Source organism: Esox lucius, chromosome 21 (genome assembly GCF_011004845.1).
Source record: "Esox lucius isolate fEsoLuc1 chromosome 21, fEsoLuc1.pri, whole genome shotgun sequence".
Lineage (NCBI taxonomy): Eukaryota > Metazoa > Chordata > Actinopteri > Esociformes > Esocidae > Esox > Esox lucius.
In genome coordinates this window covers 28,656,306-28,675,980 of record NC_047589.1, presented here as the reverse complement: position 1 = coordinate 28,675,980, position 19,675 = coordinate 28,656,306, and the positions used below count along the sequence as shown (strand labels likewise).

At 42.0% G+C, this 19,675-nt stretch overlaps 2 protein-coding genes across 5 annotated transcripts; one reads left to right on the top strand and one right to left on the bottom strand.

Annotated features, from left to right (window-relative positions):
- Window positions 1–1,121: 1,121 nt before the first annotated feature.
- Window positions 1,122–7,178, top strand: LOC105030058. 4 transcript variants are annotated; one of them, XM_013139764.4, is made up of 10 exons: window positions 1,122–1,167; window positions 1,394–1,590; window positions 1,911–2,043; window positions 2,715–2,935; window positions 3,199–3,462; window positions 3,591–5,098; window positions 5,376–5,478; window positions 6,254–6,509; window positions 6,723–6,872; window positions 7,084–7,178. In XM_013139764.4, exons 2-10 carry the CDS (start codon window positions 1,396–1,398, stop codon window positions 7,110–7,112), a joined length of 2,859 nt encoding a protein of 952 aa, XP_012995218.2. In that variant the 5' UTR covers window positions 1,122–1,167; window positions 1,394–1,395; the 3' UTR covers window positions 7,113–7,178. The 4 variants fall into 4 exon arrangements, with proteins under 4 accessions (XP_012995218.2, XP_010902012.2, XP_019897518.2 ...); XM_010903710.4 differs by having other exon boundaries at window positions 1,138–1,163; window positions 6,762–6,872; XM_020041959.3 differs by having other exon boundaries at window positions 1,138–1,163.
- A 3,285-nt stretch (window positions 7,179–10,463) lies between these two features.
- LOC117593642 (galactose-3-O-sulfotransferase 3-like) lies at window positions 10,464–19,441 on the bottom strand. Its single transcript, XM_034289424.1, has 3 exons — window positions 19,336–19,441; window positions 17,100–17,205; window positions 10,464–11,681 (listed from the first exon to the last, which is right to left on the bottom strand). The coding sequence occupies exons 2-3, from the start codon at window positions 17,183–17,185 to the stop codon at window positions 10,541–10,543; spliced, it is 1,227 nt and encodes a 408-aa protein (XP_034145315.1). The 5' UTR covers window positions 17,186–17,205; window positions 19,336–19,441; the 3' UTR covers window positions 10,464–10,540.
- Between the last annotated feature and the right edge of the window lie 234 nt (window positions 19,442–19,675).

Below are 19,675 nucleotides of genomic sequence, written 5' to 3'. Positions count from 1 at the left end.
AAAGGGATCGAGATGAGGAAGACTGTTAGACATCAATTGAAATGCCCACAGCTACTGCCTGAGGTCCGTCTGGCAGCCATCCAATATAGAAAGAGCATTTCTTTAGTTTTTTAGGCTAAAGATGTTTTTTCAAAATGTTTTTAAGTGCAGAGTGGGTGGGTTAGTCGATCTTCTTTTTATTTCATTGTTTAGTTAAGGTCAATGGGTAGTTAGAAACTCCCTTTACCTGGTTAATAACTTCTTTATTAGGAACTCCCTTAACATGGTCAATAAAGTCTTCATTAGGAACTCCCTTTACCTGGTCAATAACGTCTTCATTAGGAACTCCCTTTACATGGTCAATAACGTCTTCATTAGGAACTCCCTTTACCTGGTAAATAACGTCTTCATTAGGAACTCCCTTTACCTGGTCAATAACGTCTTCATTAGGAACTCCCTTTACCTGGTCAATAACGTCTTCATTAGGAACTCCCTTTACCTGGTCAATAACGTCTTCATTAGGAACTCCCTTTACCTGGTCAATAACGTCTTCATTAGGAACTCCCTTTACCTGGTCAATAACGTCTTCATTAGGAACTCTCTTATCATGGTCAATAATGTCTTCATTAGACAAAGTGGAATGTCATAAGTCACAATGTTATTTTTGAGACTATTATTTTTATGGAACAAGTTCACACAACAATGAATAAACTGTGCATGTATTGTATCTGAGACTTGACACATACAAACAAAAAACTAAATTGAATTGTTAATTCTTAAGGGTTATTTCTTCTTAAGTGACAAAAAGAGATTTGTTAATTTGATATTCCTGCTTGTTTCATTCATCACATTGCCATCTAAATCTTATGATTGAAGTTGCAGTGTACCCAAGTGTTGTTTATTGATCGCCTTGCAACTTTCCGGAGGTCACCATTTGAGTTTCATCAGTGGGGTTACAATGGAGGACATGCGAAGTAAGTGTGTAGAGCAAGAGGGACTGTTTTGGAAGTTACAGGTCATGTCACGCATATTTATTCTACATTGCATATTTCTATGTGAACATTCCAAAACATTGCATCCTGCTGAATGCAGCCCTGGTCCAATGGCCCCACCCTATTCAATTCCCTATTTAAATGCTGTCATTTGCCAATTCAGGTTTCTTGGTAGTAATATACATTTTTCTTGTATGTAAGAACTTCTACACACCCCTAATTTGTAGCATATCAGGTTTTTTACTTTTTCAGTGTGTGAATACTGTGCTTGTTCCTGATTGAACACCAAAGAAAAAAGCTTTGGATCATGCAGATGAACAAAACTATATGCGCACCTGTAGAAAATCCCAGATTGATGAATAATTAAGATAAAAAGTTACTGTTCACCTTCATCTCATCCTATGTGTTTTTCCAATTTACAGATATGGAAGGAAACGTGTCGACAGCGCATCAAGCCTTTGGCATGGGCCCTTGTGGCCCCAATCCATCCCCAGCCCATGGTCCTCAGCCGGGTCAAGGGCCCAGAAACCCTGGTCATCCAGGATCTTATGGAGCTCCACACCCTGAGGACCAGAGCAGCCTTCCCCAGCCCCCACACCATCACCAAAACCAGCAGCAAGTAAGAGTTTCTGGCAAGTGAATCAAGTGGCCAATTCCCACAATGCTACAATGCTAGCAGTTGACTGCCAATCAAACCACATGCCTGTCAAACATTAACACCACATTTAAACTAATATGTTCTCTTCAGTGTTGTTAGGGGGAGGTGGATTAAAAAGAGGGACCGGGTTGTTTGTGGAAAGGTATATTGTTACAGGGAACCTCTGTTTTGAGCAGCGAGCCTTCTGGATGGAGTTGCTGTAACTTGCCTGTGTTAATTCTGCCTGAAGGGGTACATGACATGTTGCGTTCACCGGTCTGTATCTGTGTGCCTTCCCTCAGCCCCATCACCACATCCAGCACAGCAGACCCTTCTTCTACGTGCAGCCCTCCCAGTTATACCCCCCTCCTTCTCTGACCTACCCGTGGCCGATGCCCGTGCCCTACAACCCATACTGTGGCTACCCCGGACTGGGTGAGTGTCACAGGGTAACTCTGCTTCAGTGTCAGGTGGGCTGGGTGAGCATCACGGGGGCGCTCCGCTTCATTGTCTGGCAGGCATGGACCCAGGCCGGCACAGCAGAGGCACCCTTAATTCTGGATAATACTTCCTTGGGCAAATCGTGCCAATGTCGTCACAACAAATGGGGATGTGGCCTAGAGAATGCCCAGCATTTACACAACTACACCCACAATCCAGTGTGCGTTTAATGTACTGTAGGGGGTCTGGGCAGGTCCGAATGGGCAGTCTGGAGCTCATGTAACTGCTGGGTGTTTTTTAGTTTTTGGGTTGTATAGATCTGTAGTTGCCACCACATTTTGAAAAGTCAACTGGTGTACTATATTGTTCTTACACTCACTGGTATGCAGAGACTTGGACTAGTCAGCATGGTCCCCCAACAGTTAGGGTCCCTAAATGTTCTATGTATGTACCTTGGCCTGGTTCCGGGACTAGCTGATGCAATGTCTGTTTTTTTGTTCTCATTCAGTACTTAAAGGAGAAACATTCTACGCATGAATGATTCCCTGATCATAGTTTCAAGGACACTGCTTAGGGTTATCATAGTCCATTAATACGTAACAATTGGTTACACGTCAGCGCTTATCTACAATTTGATGCCTTTTGTTTTTGCTTCTGCTTATCAGGAGGTTATGGCATGATGATGCCAAACCCCTTCCAGCCCAGTACCTACGTAGAGCACCCGGGTTACGTTTTAGCCCACTCCCAGCTTCACCTGGCCGACTACAGGCGCATGACCAACCCTCACTATCATGCCAGCCATCACCCCCAGGCCATGGCCTACCACGCTCGCAGGTTTCGCTACCAACACAGCGCAACTCATGCCAGAGAGATGATAAACTCTGAGGTAAAGGTAGAACAGAGCTCCTCCGCTCTGGTTTTGGAGGTCCTGGACACTTCTGGTTTTCCTCAACTTCTAATTGGCGACTGATTTTAGGCCTGGGGACACCAGGTGCAGTTAAGGAGTGTTGGGGTCCCTCTAGGACCATCGCTGAAGAACCCAGATGTAATCCACACAATGTGGCTGAATGAGGCAATGCACTGCTTGTTATGTTGAGTGTTTCTGTTTGTGGCAACAGTGCACATGGTTGTTTTCCTATCCTATCCCAGGTACAGACTGATTCCCTGCCAGGTGCAGTGTGTTCAGACTCACAGCTCTCCAAATTAACGGAGTCTTCACCTATAAGTGGAGTTCAAACCAACTCTGAGTTTGGCAAGTCTAGCAGCTGTGCACAGCCCCTATCCACGGTTGCTGCTGGTGAGGAGGTGATTTCCAAATCAGCTGGCTGCCAGGATGTAGTTTCACCGACCCCCAACCCTGTCAATGCCCGGTCTACTGCTTCCCAGAAGGGCAGCTTTTTATTCCAGGCGGAGGTGATATGAACAGTTAAATTGCTTATATAACCTGCTGTAAAGAGTCACCTACACTAATGTTTCTGTATATTGGCTGGTTTTTGTTGCAAGGCGAATCTGTGAAAATGGGCGTCTTATCTCTTTCTTAGATGGAGGAGGTGAGGATCGAGTGCTGCAGCACCCTGACAGGCCTAAAGATCCGTAAATCTCAGTCCCAGGAGACTGGAGAACTGGCGGCCGCTGCCACCACCACCACCACCACCACTACCACCACCACCCAATGTGTGTCTCACAGCATGTCGGGAGCTGATGGGGAAGTGAAGCTCCGCCCACAGTCCTCTCTCCACCCTCTGGAACAGAGCTCCAACCACCGGGAGGCCCACGGCAGGAGTCTGGAGGGGGAGGGGTTGAGGCCTTGTCTGGCCGAGGTCCAAGAGGAGCAATGTGGACAAGCCTGTCCGAACCTCCTACAAGTAGGAAGGTCACCATCCGCAGAGACATCTCCCGCCATCGTGAACATGTCGCCGGGACAGCCGGGAACTTCTAGACCTGACATGGATCACAGGCTGGTTGTCCAAACGCACGGTACCGATTCTCCTCAGTTGGCGAGGAGCGACGGACAGGAAGTGAGCATGAACATGCAGTACCTTGAGGAGCTGAGGAAGATGGAGGTGTCCCTTTGGTCAGCGGAGTCTCTGGCACCATACGTGCCCTCGTCGGAGTTAATGATCCGTCAGGGCCTGATGTCCCTCCACAGGCAGACGCTGAGCCCTGTGGTGGAGGTCCCCCTGGCAGAGGAGGGCCCAGTGGTGCAGGAAGTCCCTGTCACTCTGCAAGTCCCTGGCGCGCAAGAGGTCCTTACTCCGGAGGAAGGGTTTCCCAAGGCGGTGCAGGGCCCTGTGGTGGAGGAAGTACTTACAGCAGAGGTCCCTATGAACGAGGTGGTTCCCACGGCGGAGGTAATCCCCATGATGGAGGAGCCGCTGTCTGCTATATACAGTCCTAACATGGACGCTCTCACGTCACCAGAGAGCAGTAAGAGGGGTGCAGCGAGCGATCTGGATCACCAGGACACCTTTGAGGTGTTGCCCACGTACCTTCCCTCAGCCAGCTGGCTGGCCGACTTGGGCAATGTGTACTACTACAGCAAGCTGCCTCGTAGTGTCGAAGAGCAGCCACAAATCCTCCGAATCAGCCCACTGAAGCCGCTGAGCCCCAAGGTGAACACTAACCTACAACAGGAGCCAAAAGATCCTTGTGCCACATTGACAACAGCACTAGGGATAAAGGGAGAGGGATGCAGCCTGAGGCAGAAGGTGGACAGGAAAAGTTACTCTGACCACGAGTGCTCCGCTAACCGAACGGTCAATCAAAATACACTGACCCCTGGTGGCCAGAAAAGGAACCGCATCTGTGCCCGATGTTTGACGACTACAAAGTGCAGAGCGAAGAAAAGGACGGACAGTCCAGGGTCGGACGTTCCCGTAGTTAAACGGCAAGGGGTTCTCATCCCACCTTGGGAGGAGTCTGTCCTAGCCCAGACTTGTGCTGCCTGCAAATCCCTCCCCCGGAGACAAGTAATGAGGAAACGTTCCAGGTCAGATGCTCCAGGGGGATACAACGAAGAGACAAGTGATGGCGAGACATCTGAAAACAGGTATGATTTATGGTTCTATGGGTCATTTAAGCAAATAAATCATGCGGTTGATGTACTGGAATTGAAAATGTAATTGTTACATGTAAACGGTACTGAAGGAAAAGCTGAGCTAATACCTCGTCTTGTCTTTGTACAAATAAATTTAGGTGTTATAAATTGCTGAGTGTTTTTTATTTTATATACTGAAACTGATACAGGGAAACTAAACTAAATTGTATGTATTGTGGGAGGCATTTGCCTTTTTGCTCCAATCATAACATTCCCATTTCTCTAACAGTTCTTTTTGGGCAAGGCCAGGGGCGCCTAAACTGAGGGGCTCCAAAGACCTCAAGAGGCCCCTGGACTCGAGGTCTCAATCCTCTATGAAGAGCCACTCTGAGGCAAGTACTACACTGAGGAAATTCCAAAGCTCTCTGGTTGGTAGTCTGTTCAGCCTCGTCATGATGGCCCATGTACCCTGTGTAAATTTGGCCAATGTTTTCTGTTGGCATGAGACACAAGGACAACAGAGTAGAATGTTGTGCCAGTACCCAGATGAAAACCCTAACAGCTGCTTTCACTTATTGTAAACTACTTGATCGGGACGATAGGATTTATGGTCAAAAGTAAAGCAGTGCACTATTTGCCACAATATACACTCACCTTGTGATGGACAAACAAGGCTTCATAAGCGTTATTTAAGCAACAGGATGTTATGCTGGCAGCACTCAGATTTTCTTAATCACAGTAAAATCCATCATAAGTGTATAAGTCCATATAGATGACAATCTAGTCTGTTAAAAAGAACAAGAACAAGATTGGAATGGATGTTAAACATAAAAAGACAGACTAGATTGGTCCATATTGACATTATAGCATATAACGATCATTCACGCACATAGATTCAACAAGGTGCTTGAAACAATGCCACAAAGAATTAAGGCAGTTCTGAAGGCAAAACGGGTGTCCAACCCTGTACTACCAAGGTGTACCTAATGAAGTGGCTGGTGAGTGTTTATATTTAAGAGTTAAAAAAAGTCAACCAGCAGTTGTGCCCTTAAGCCAAAAATGGGTCCCCATAGTACACCACCTGAAACTACATACTGAATATAGTATTTTGTAATTTTTTAAACATTTGGTGTGATCCTGCCGTCTATCTTCAATTAATCTATTCAGAAGTGTCCTGTGGCTCTGCAGTCCAAATTGAGGGAGAAGAACTGTTCCTGCCAGGTGCCCCACCTTCGTCACGGACCCATGACCGCCACGTGGGAAGGTCAAAGCCGGTCGCGGCGCCATTCCCATAGCAACTCGATCCGTGAGCAAAATGAGGAGAACCTTGGCGTGGCAGTCTCGGTCCATCTTCAGGACAAGTGCCGGAACCAGGATGGACTCCTGGACCGCCGTTACCTCACGGAAAAGAAATTACAACAAGGCAAGATCAAAGCACCCCCATGCTTGTCCGGAAATTGCACCATATTCCCTTTACGTTAGTGCATACATTTAACCATAGCTCTAACTGAAACTAGTTCACTGAACACACATTAATATTAAGATGTTTAGTCCTGGTGATTAATTGTATAGGAACAGAAATCTGTGGTGAACTACTTTTGGAAGCACCATAACCATATGTCATCTAACCTGGCAGGTAACCGTATGTTTGAACCGCTGGCAACGTTCCCTACAGAAAGGTTGTGGAGAGCCGACACGTCCGCCTCCGATAACATCCTGAGCAACCGGAACATTCCCAGACCAAGAAGTTTGAATCCACAGACACAACACGTTTCACAAGCACAAGGTACAAAAGACTGTACCACATTTATGTTAATACATTTCAGAAATGCCTCTGGCCCACATTTACGCTTCAGCATTGTATTGAATCCCATCTGCTGCTCTTTCAGCATAGTTATCGGTCTTAATAAACTTTGCAGTAAAATAAAGAATAGAAATGCCTGAAAAATACTTGATGCTGTATTCACAATTGTCTTTCAAAAACCTTTCTCCCATAGGAATGAACCGGAAAGACACAAGATGTTGATTTTTTTTCACAAGCACATTTTTTCAACTAAAGCACTTTTTTTATTCTACACCTTTTAGAAATTGACTTAAAGCTCACTATACATTCACTATTTATCAAATGTACTTATAAATGAAATAAACACTTGATTACTAAGCTTTGTGTAAACTTTATTTCCATGGATACACCCAGGACACATGCATAAACCCTGCTGTTTAAAGGATTGTTTTCACATGGTGTGATCACCAGATTTCCTCTTTTCTTTACGGTCTCCAGTATGAGAAGTTGAGGACATCAAGGAAACCGAGGTGACCCACATGGCCATTCAGAACTAACTACATTAAGTGTGATTTATTGATTTGACCTTTGGATCAAGTTTATGGACATTTTTGACATGGACATTTTTTAGACTGTACAGTCATTTCCAGACTACCTGCTATTACTACCTGGGGCAAGCTAGAAAAGCTGTCTGTTCCTCCCAGGGTAAATGTTTCAAGATCTGTTTTGTATGGATTTGAATAAAACATAGGGTATTTAAAATGAGTTAATAAGAAAATGAACAATGGTGGTTTTGGTACTGAGTAATACACGTGGTAGCCAGGACACATGCGGAAGATGGGAAAGTACGAACCAGAGATTGATGATGCTCTGAAGAAGCTTCTCAATTTGTGCAGAACCCAAGTGCCATCCTTTAAGCTGTTGACAGATCAACATGACCTGCCTAATGGGAGTATGTTTGGGTTTATTTGATTACTGTGCTTCTAAAGTGAAATATTTCACTAAATAAACCTGAGGCAGTGCAGAACTTGTCAATATCTAATAGAAACATGAGGCCAACCTGATGGAATAACACCAGTGTTTAAAGCAATGTACTTTGACGTGTTTGAGTGTCTTTTCTTTTGGCAGTTCAATGTTTTTAATCATTGATCCTAAACTGTGTATATGCAGGGCCCAGCAGTAAAAGTCTGTGTTCCTTGTTGAAATAAAGGTTTAATAATCTCTAGGACACCTCCCCCACCCACAACATATGACCAATAAGACCACATTAATGCCAAAGACATCCTACATCTTCCACTGTGGGTAGGTTATACACACAACTCACCCAGAATGGAGACACCTGTTCAAATAACAGGTAATCTGGAAATTATTGTACAGTCATAAAATGTCAATAAGTGATGCTCTTATCACCACCACAGAATCTTATCCAAAGGTCGAAGAAATGTAAGCACACATTGAGCTGAATCAGCATCTTGGCAAATCCCTTTATTTCTGGCACCAATTAAAGCACAACATGATCTATTGTTTAGATGACACGGGGAGTCAGAAGTTTGGAAACATTTGAAGTGGCCAATAAAAGGGGTTTGTATTGCACATTCAATCAAAGTTTCTTAGCATCTGTACATACCCCCATCTAGTCTGCGATAAATTATTTGAAGGCGGGAATTTGCTGCTACGAGGACAGCAGTTCCCCCCCATTAACCTGGGTTAACTATTCCATAACCAATGGTAGACACTTCTGTAAATAATACAAGTACCTCAGGTATGTGTAAACACGTCATCTCATTTCCTTGAAGCTATAGTAAAACTGTGGTTTAATGCTGTCAGTGAGGAAAACACTGCTCCTGAATACACTTCATCAGACCACGAGTCCATGAGAAAGAATCTCTGTTGTGATCCTCGGTAACTCACTGGGAGGTTCCTTCAGGAGGAACAGCTGACCTTTAACCCCACTGACCTCCCCGGGGGTCACGCTGCGTAGCCCGCCGACTCTGCAGCGTTTTGTGTGCTGCAACAGTGCCACCTAGTGAGCAGTGTGAGACACTACATCAGTGTATACGGTCTTGAAGTCTGACAACCTTTCTGAGAATATTGAAGTGCCAAACGGTTCCACTCCTAATTTATTTATATAAATGACTTGCTATTAATAAGCTTCACAAGCACCTTCATTTACAGCACTGGTACCACACTAAATATGAAGTAGCAGGAAGCACTGAACTAAGTCCAAACTCTTTTTGCTCAAATTGGTGTTGAATGCAACAAAAACAGTACTAGTGGGATTCAATAGTGGCTGACATGACAATACTTGTGACTTGTGAAGTTTTATTCAACATTATTCAAGCATTAACAAGCTGTTATGTCAGGCTAGGAAAAACAAATACACACATTGCTCAAATAGCTCTTTGAAATTCTCCTGCACTGTTTTAACTAACATGTCTGTGTTCTGTCTTGATATCTAGGTTACTTTTTTCACAATGGTTCATTGAAAATCTCATTGTGAAATCTGGTATATTAAAGGAATCTTTTTTTTTTCAGTTTGTGAGTATGCTGCGATGTGTAATACATTACAGTAGACTGATAAAATAAAGACCAAATGGTAACAAAAAACTTAATCCTATGATTAAATAAAGCCATCCTTAAATATAATGGATAGAACATTAAAAGCAAAGCTTTTGGCATATTCCCTTGGTAAAATATGGTAAGTATTAAGTGGCAGTTGCAAAATTCATTCACAAAACCGATGAAACACTTGCACCCTTCTGTGAGAATCACCAAAGTAGCCTAAAACACCTGGTTTCAGAGCAACATAGGCAATGCCAAGGAACCTGCCCCCTGCTGTCTGAGAACTGTAAAACACAGAGACTGTATACAAATCACTAAAAAGATAAATGACCTACACTATTGCATATTAAATGGTTAAATATTGTCATCCTTACATAAGGACAAGGAGCTTTTTGAGCCAGCCTACAAGAGTGAATGTCTGTCTGACTGAGTTTGTGTTTGACTCCCGTTTCAGTCAACACAAAGTATGCATTAGGATCTGATCAGGACTAAGACTTCGCTGGCTACAACCTTCAGTAGCTAAATTATAGGAACCCTAAAATAAAACAGTTTACTGTTATATTGCAATTATTTCTGGTGGATTTCTTTATTATGCATTAGGATACACAAACTGGCTATATGATTCTCTCGTCTTTTCACTTGACGAAAAAGTCAGTTATCGTTACCTATATTGATAGTTAATGTCATTCACAAATGAAATAAAAACAAACATTGTTGTGCCATGAAATGAAATAGCTTTGGCAGTGTAAAGCTCCTCTTCAGTCTCGCTGGCAATTGCTCAATTCTTATGACTATTCCAAGTAGTAAGTTAGTAGATACTAACTACCTCCATGGTGTGGTGGTTGAACACACAGCCTCTTACATGGGGGAGACCCGGTTTTGAATCCAGGGAGAGCAACAACATTCATCACTCTCAATTGCGGCCTGGCTGAACTAGGCTTTTCTGGTTAATATATATAACCAAATTATTATTTGGTTGGCCCTGCATTTTATTGCCTGATAAGTACCAGATTTAAGTTTCAGGTTAATCTTAGCAGAGGTCACTGGTGGTATAAGGGAATGTGCTTGTTAATTGACAAAAGAAAATGGTGTAAATGTTGTTATCACTTTTATTGTAACTTTGTAACTGTTGATGGCGTTGAGCGTCTCTTCCTATGAGAAGCCATCAGCAGTAGATCATCTGAATACTGATGCTCGGGCATAATGAGTTTTAGACAGAGGTTGTGAGGCAGGCTGGTGTTGGTTGGCAACTCATAGCCTAGGATGCCCACCTCATTATCGGGTACCCAAGGTCGTGTCTTGTTGTTCTTGATCTGGGCAACCAAACGAAGCTGTAGAAGCTGATCGCCAAAGCAGTCCTTCACAAGCCTCTCCTGGGCCCTGTGGAGAAGATTCACCTCACGCGCCACAAGTTCCGGCCCCAAGACAGCTAGCTGGCGCCACAGTGAGGCGTTGAAGTGGTCGTAGAGACGGGCATCCAGGGCATTCCATGCACGGACCTTGGCATGAATGCCCGGAGAGAATCTGCGCTTGGAGCTGGGTGTCCGCATGTTAAGCTTGACGTAGAGAATATCCTCAACATCCCAGGAGAGTAGGTGACGAAAAAGGACGAGCGACTCATCAAAGTGCTCCGTGATCATCACCAAAGAGAAGACGTGCTCAATTTCCGCTACGAAAGCCTGCGCATACTCATCCAAGTCCACCTCCAGGCGATCCTTATCCCCGCCCAAGTCGAAGGTTAGTGTGTTTCGGGCGTACATCGACTCGTCCTCGTCGGGTCGATAGTACCTCCAAGGATTGTCCAAAAATGCTTCAAGTGATCCATTGGGCACCCGTTTAAAACTCGGACAGATCTCGTAATAATAACTAAACAGGGACTCAAACATGGATCCTGGCTCCCGTAATATAGTGACATATTGGGTATTGTTGGGCATGAGCCGTCGCAACTCGGCGAGATTGAAGCGCATGTGGCTGGTGATCATGTTTGGCTGCAACGTGTGCTCATGTACGAAGTGTGCGCTAAAGTTGCGAGGGTAGCAGAACTGGTAAAAATCACAGGCTTCGTTGGGCAGCGCCACCGTCAGGTTGTTACGTTCCGCGAAGCGGTGTAACAGATTCTGCATAGTGCTGCTGGCTGTCTTGTGTGTCTTCAGGAAGGCCACGTTGGTGTGTTTTGGCCTGAGAGAGGAAGACCTGTGACTGTAATTTGATGGGCAGCCGATGGGAAAGGCGCGGTTTGGTTTCGTCATGCTGAGATTGAGATTGAGAGACAGAGAGACAGAGGGAGAGAGAGAGAGAGAGAGAGAGAGACATTATTTATTTGAAAATTGCCATATTTTTCAAATATGTAAACTAACTGTTTTCTTTAGTAATAGCACCTTCTCATTCCGTTGGTCACTTGGGAGGAAACCTACATGGGGAACTTGCTTTACAGACCTAGGCCACAACCTGTAGACAGGATGTCCTGCCCTTCTCCGCTCTTACTCACAATGACAGAAGTTATCACACCTAAACCCACTGACATCTTTTCAGTGTAGTCTTAACTGATCGCTTTGATGAATTACTATGGATGTTGTGGTGGAAAACACTCAAGGTGAGATTTGATGACATTCTGTTGTCTGGAATGAGTAAAAAGCTAGATCCGAAAAGCAAATGAAAGCTTCCTAGAATTCCAAGGATTCACAGTCTAGACCAGGGGTGGGCAACTTGGATGGTGGTGGGGGCCGCATAATCGATGTAGGGGAGACCAGGGATGGTTGTAACATGGGTTAGTTGTGACACTTCCAATTTAATCAGGAACATGTTACAAATCATCTAAATCGCTCTGCACCTGCTCAAATCCTTATTTCACATGTGAACAAATAGCACCCTGTGGCAGACCAACCATTTTTAAAAGGAAAAAACATTTTTTTCTGATAGTATTGCCAGCTATGTAATTAAATTAATCAAACTAAAAATCATGTTTATTGTGTGTCTATCTAGGCATATTTAATACAAGTGGTTAGTGATCATGTTTTACTTGTTAGCTGTAAGGTAAGCTAGTTCATGACTATAGGAGTCTGGGTTAGTTGTAACCAAAATTGAAATGTTACAACCTACTATATGCAAAATTTTTGTTGTAGGCCTATATATGTTTTCTTTGAATTTCAGTATGCCTAGACTGACTGTAAAAAACAAGCACAAACACAAAAACTAATATTCATTAATGCTCATTTTGTTTAAATGTACAGTACATCCCCCTGTATCCACCAGGGATCGGTTCTGCAAACCCTCACGGATGTGAAAAAGTGACACAAATTGCGGATTAATTCAACACAATCTCATCTAGGAAAACAACATATCGTGCGTGTGACCGTTTATTTCCATAATCGTTATGAAATGGACAGTTTACTTTATATTTTCTTTATATTTGCACTTCATGCAATTAACCGAATCGATGCATGGATGGCTGAAATTAGCGCGTTTTTAGAATTTCAGACTTCCGTGGATAGCTGGGGGTTTACTGTATTATATTCAAATATCTCACTACTATAACTGACAATAATATACTTCACTCACACACACATACACAGACACACACTTCAATTATGTCATAAAGTAATTAACTTTATTTTTTTGTCATTATATATTTTTCTAATAATGTTACAACTCATCCCAGGGTATCTCCTAATGTTACATTTCAACCCAGGGTATGTTACAACTGACCCAGGCTATGGGGTGAATTGTAACATTTCACTCCTTGTGTTTGAGACTAGACCACACATGTTTTGTTTGTGTAACAGCCATGCCATCTAATAGCAGACACAGTTTCTATACAATTTTGAATGCACTGGCTTAAAAGAGCTTCAAGAAACAGACAGAAATGTCCAAAATGTTACACATATCCCCGGTCTCCCCTACTGGTCATCAATGTGGCGCAGTTAACTTGGAACACACACACACTCGTCCATGTATTGTATGTATATCTGTATCTGTAAATTTAATTTATTTATTATTTCAATTGGTCTCTTAATATCTCACCCGGGTCACCCAGAATAGGACTGGTCACCCCTCTGAGCCTGGGTCCTCTCTAGGTTTCTTCCTAAAATTCGACCTTCTTAGGGAGTTTTTCCTAGCCACTAAAATTCAACACTACTGTTGTTTGCTCCTTGGGGTTTAAGGCCGGGTGTCTCTGTAAAGCACTTTGTGACAACTGCTGTTGTAAAAAGGGCTTTATAAATACATTTGATTGATTGATTGATGTATATTTGGGCAATTTTTAAAAAAAAAAATTCAACTTGCAGTTTTCCCACTCTGCTGATCATGCAGGTGACATTGTGTATAATTGGAACAGAAGCGTCATTCAAATGATCGATATTAACGTTGAGCGAGTCAGTCTTTGTAACAAAACATCTTTGCCTGTTGTCATATAAATGTGTGTGTAATCAATAGAAATAACACATTTTCGACAGTCATTTGGGCCTACTCAACATGAGTCCAAATATCAGATAGGCATATAAACATGTATAGGGCCTATTAGTAATTTTGGTTTGGTTTGAATAATTTCGCAATGAATGTAAAACAGATTTTTTTTTGTCGGTGCACTTTGCATATTAAACCAATTATCTTGTAAAAAATCGTCCGCCAACCGTGACAAAAAGTGTCTTTATTTCCCCATATTTTATGTATTATCGGATGACTGCTTCAATGGGAATTAGAGATTACGATTTTTGAGGGTGTTTCAGCTTGTTTCAGGTCCTGCCACAACATTTAATAAGGTTTAGTATCGTTGACAAGGCCACTCCAAAATGTTGTGGGTTAATGTTGCGGACATATGCTTTAACTCCTCAAACTGGCCCTATATACACTCACCTAAAGGATTATTAGTGAACACCATACTAATACTGTGTTTGACCCCCTTTTGCCTTCAGAACTGCCTTAATTCTACGTGGCATTGATTCAACAAGGTGCTGAAAGCATTCTTTAGAAATGTTGGCCCATTTTGATAGGATAGCATCTTGCAGTTGATGGAGATTTGTGGGATGCACATCCAGGGCACAAAGCTCCCGTTCCACCACATCCCAAACATGCTCTATTGGGTTGAGATCTGGTGAATGTGGGGGCCATTTCAGTACAGTGAACTCATTGTCATGTTCAAGAAACCAATTTGAAATTATTCGAGCTTTGTGACATGGTGCATTATCCTGCTGGAAGTAGCCATCAGAGGATGGGTACATGGTGGTCATAAAGGGATGGACATGGTCAGAAACAATGGTCAGGTAGGCCGTGGCATTTAAACAATGCCCAATTGGCACTAAGGGGCCTGAAGTGTGCCAAGAAAACATCCCCCACACCATGACACCACCACCACAAGCCTGCACAGTGGTAACAAGGCATGATGGATCCATGTTCCCATTCTGTTTACGCCAAATTCTGACTCTACCATCTGAATGTCTCAACAGAAATCGAGACTCATCAGACCAGGCAACATTCTTCCAGTCTATAACTGTCCAATTTTGGTGAGCTCTTTTAGTGAAGATGAGTGGTACCCGGTGGGGTCTTCTGCTGTTGTAGCCCATCCGCCTCAAGGTTGTGCGTGTTGTGGCTTCACAAATGCTTTGCTGCATACCACGGTTGTAACGAGTGGTTATTTCAGTCAAAGTTGCTCTTCTATCAGCTTGAATCAGTCGGACATTCTCCTCTGACCTCTAGCATCAACAAGGCATTTTCACCCACAGGACTGCCGCATACTGGATGTTTTTCCCTTTTCACACCATTCTTTGTAAACCCTAGAAATGGTTGTGCGTGAATATCCTAGTAACTGAGCAGATTGTGAAACACTCAGACCGGCCCGTCTGGCACCAACAACCATGCCACGCTCAAAATTGCTTAAATCCCCTTTATTTCCCATTCTGACATTCAGTTTGGAGTTCAGGAGATTGTCTTGACCAGGACCACACCCCTAAATGCATTGAAGCAACTGCCATGTGATTGGTTGATTAGATAATTGCATTAATGAGAAATTGAACAGGTGTTCCTAATAATCCTTTAGGTGAGTGTATTTAGGTAAGGTATTTCAGCCGTTGTGACGTCGACCTGCTTGTGTTTTGGATTATTGATGTGCTGCAAGACACATATGCACTTCAGATTCAGCACATGGCGTGGATCGACTAACATTCTCCTTTTGAACTCTGATGAACAAAATATATTTACCCTTAGTGGTGACAAATCTTCCAGGTAGTTAAGTATGTAAACCTTCCCAAAAAAATCCCACTATAACCAAAACACTGCTAATTATGGATTATTGTTGTGAACATAGTTTTAAAGTCTGTAGAAGAACAGAAAATTATTTTGTTTTCTCATTCTAGGTTTGTCCTGTTATGTTCAGGAGAAATCATACATGTAGGGTTATCTTCAATTTCTGCAATATATTTCAGAATAAGGATGACCTTTATTCTGAAATACTGAAATAACATGTAACATTTAAAGGTGCAATATATGCGATTTGTTTTACTGTACTACTAAAATACATTCAAAATTACCAGTACACATTTGCTGTTAATGATTTAGGTTAATGTTTCCAATCATCTTTTTTTTACAAAATGTATCTGAGTGCCTAAGATCTTTCCCATTTACACTTTCTTGCTGGTCCATCTATCAGTTGACTGATAGGAGTTGGTCTATCAATTAACTGATTGAATAATTGTAATTTCTTTGTACTCGTTTTAGACACATTAACAGTTCTGTCCTTCCCACCCTAAACCAGCCTGGACTACCTGATACTATTCAGGTCTCATTTGATAAGGGTAGACGAGAAGGAGAAAAGCTGTGTTTTTGTTGAGACAGCATTCTACACACTGACCGTTTAAAGCAAACTACTGCAAAAGGACTTTGTTACAGTGCTCCATGCTTGCCTTTGGATGTTTTCAATACTGCTGAATGCATTATTTCGTTTTTGCCACACACTATTGTCATGTTGTTCAAAAAAGTTTACCGAAGTTTGCCAAAACTTACCAGGAAGCAGAATCGGCAAGAGTAAGGGTGTTCTGGGAACAAACTCATAAAATGTGGAGCTTTTTGGACAACATAGAAGAGTGGACTTAACCTGTTCCACTGCAATGTGAGAGACTGATTAATACAGTCATTGCACACCAGCAGCTATTATTTGCAAGCTGGCAAAACACGTTTTACATGGGATCACTGTGGGGTTGCTGGATCTTTTTCCCTAAAATCCACAAGCTATTGTATACATTGTAATCTTAGCCTTAACCAAATGTTTTCAGTAAGTCGAAGATGGAGCAATAAACCAAACCAGAAATGTTGTGACCTTTATGCCACCAGCATTATGAACAAAAGAAGAGGTGATCACAAGATCTTTTGGTGTGTTTCTGGTAACTCATTGCAATTCATTACAAGGGAGGACATTTTGGCAGTCCTCCGTTATATAAACAGCTTTTTATATGCTTGAGGTTATGGTTAGGCTTATGATGATGTTTTAGGGGTTAAGGTTTGACTTATGATGAGGTTTTAGGGGTTTAGGTTAGGGTTATGATAAGGTTTTAGAGGTTAAGGTTAGGTTGGAATTCTATTGTGATCCCGAAAAAGTCCTTACTAGTAAAACGAGTGTGCGTGCATGCGTGTGTGTGATGGAGAGAGTGTGTGCAAATGTGTGTGTGTGCGCGGGCATGCCTGTATATGGTTATCACATAAAACATCTGCAGGACAGCGCTGACAGTCACAACGATTGCCACCAATCTCCGGAATAGTTTTCCCATCTCTGTCTGAATCACTGGAACTGAGGAAGGATGGGGGAGGGGGTGGGGCAGGATGGGGGAGGGGGGGGCAGGATGGGGGAGGGGGCGGCAGGGGGGAAAACGTTGGAAGAGGAGAGAGAATAGAACCTTTAGCAAATTGCAGCCAACAAACATCATCCAATCAACCTGAACAACCCTGTAGCAAATCTGCCAAGATGGACCAAAATAACCGGGACACTGTTCAAAGCTGGTACATGCAGATAGGTGATAAATTAAAGGAAAAAACTGAATAAATGAGTAGAGAAACAAATACAGATGCTTCCATACAGATGTACTTCATGTTACAATTAAGCAGTTCATTAATCACACCCTGTAGCATGTATACAAATGCTGAGCCGACCCGGTTGACCTCAATTCTGGACCAAGATTGCAAGAGGGAAGGATTTAAGTGAATTTGAAAGAGGGTTCATTATTCATGGATGGCAGGAGCTTCAGTCACAAAGACTGCCCAACTGGCTAGTGTTTCCATAGGAACAGTGATTTAAGTTACATCTGCATTTAGACATCAGTGAATAGGGTCGGAAATTGGGTCCGAAAAGCATACATTTGATGACCGTGACGCTGGTGCATTACTTTTTCCCAGGTGACTGAGAATGTCATTGCAGGATGTGATCAGACTGTCAGCAAGAACAGACCATTGAGCACAACACAGAGAGGGATATTATATTAAAACTACACAGAGGGATATTATATTAAAACTACACAGAGGGATACTATGTTAAAACTACACAGAGGGATACTATATTAAAACTACACAGAGGGATACTATAGTAGGACTACATAGAGGGATATTATATTAAAACTACACAGAGGGATATTATATTTAAACTACACAGAGGGATACTATATTAAAACTACACAGAGGGATATTATATTAAAACTACACAGAGGGATACTATATTAAAACTACACAGAGGGATATTATATTAAAACTACACAGAGGGATATTATAGTAGGACTACATAGAGGGATATTATATTAAAACTACACAGAGGGATATTATATTAAAACTACACAGAGGGATATTATATTTAAACTACACAGAGGGATACTATATTAAAACTACACAGAGGGATATTATTTTAAAACTACACAGAGGGATACTATATTAAAACTACACAGACGGATACTATATTTAAACTACACAGAGGGATACTATATTAAAACTATACAGAGGGATATTATATGAGGACTACACAGATGGATACTATATTAAAACTACACAGAGGGATATTATATTAAAACTACACAGAGGGATATTATATTAAAACTACACAGAGGGATACTATATTAAAACTACACAGAGGGATATTATATTAAAACTACACAGAGGGATATTATATTAAAACTACACAGAGGGATATTATATTAAAACTACACAGAGGGATACTATATTAAAACTACACAGAGGGATATTATATTAAAACTACACAGAGGGATACTATATTAAAACTACACAGAGGGATATTATATTAAAACTACACAGAGGGATATTATATTAAAACTACACAGAGGGATATTATAGTAGGACTACATAGAGGGATATTATATTAAAACTACACAGAGGGATATTATATTAAAACTACACAGATGGATACTATATTAAAACTATACAGAGGGATATTATATGAGGACTACACAGATGTATACTATATTAAAACTACAGAGGGATATTATAGTTGGATTACACAAAGGAGTATTATAGTAGGACTAGATATTATTCTTTGTTTAAATCTTTCGTTAGTAAAGAACTTAATGTCTGGCTGTACTACATTTAGTGATGACAGGAATAAGGAGTCCTTGGGTTATAGCTCCCCCTGACAATTCCTGATTAATTTATGATTTTAGACAGATCTCATGTAGTTGACCTACTGTCTGGAATTTTCAGGAGTGCCGTTTAAACTCAACCTAAGTAATGTTAAAAATGTAAACCCTTTTGGAGAGTTTAAAATGTAGATCCTTTCTTCAGGACAGGGGCATTTGTTGGTTTAGAGCTAACACTGACACTTTTGCAAGTGTAAAAAACAGCACAACAGTACAAATAAAACAAGCTTTTAAACAACTTTGATTTAGTAGAATATGAAAGTGTTACATGAAAACCTTTTCCTTACCTGTCTCACTAGTGCTGCTTGCCCAATAAAAGATGTCTGAAATTTCGAGACCAACTGTCACAAACACATCCAGAAACAGAAAAGAGTAAGTCTGTCATGCTCTTAACGGCTCTTGATGGAGAACAAGACATTCAAAGTTTGGTTATGATTCTATGCCAGTTGAAATCAGGAGGAGTTAGTGACTGGAATCTGCCCAAGCTACCTCAGGAGCTACTGCCTGAGGTCGGTCTGGCAGCCACCCAATATAGCAAAATATTTTATTTTGCTTTTGAGGCAATAGTTTTTGCAATGTGTGCTATAGTTATCTTGTTTTGGAGAGGCCTCAATCTAAAAAAAGTTT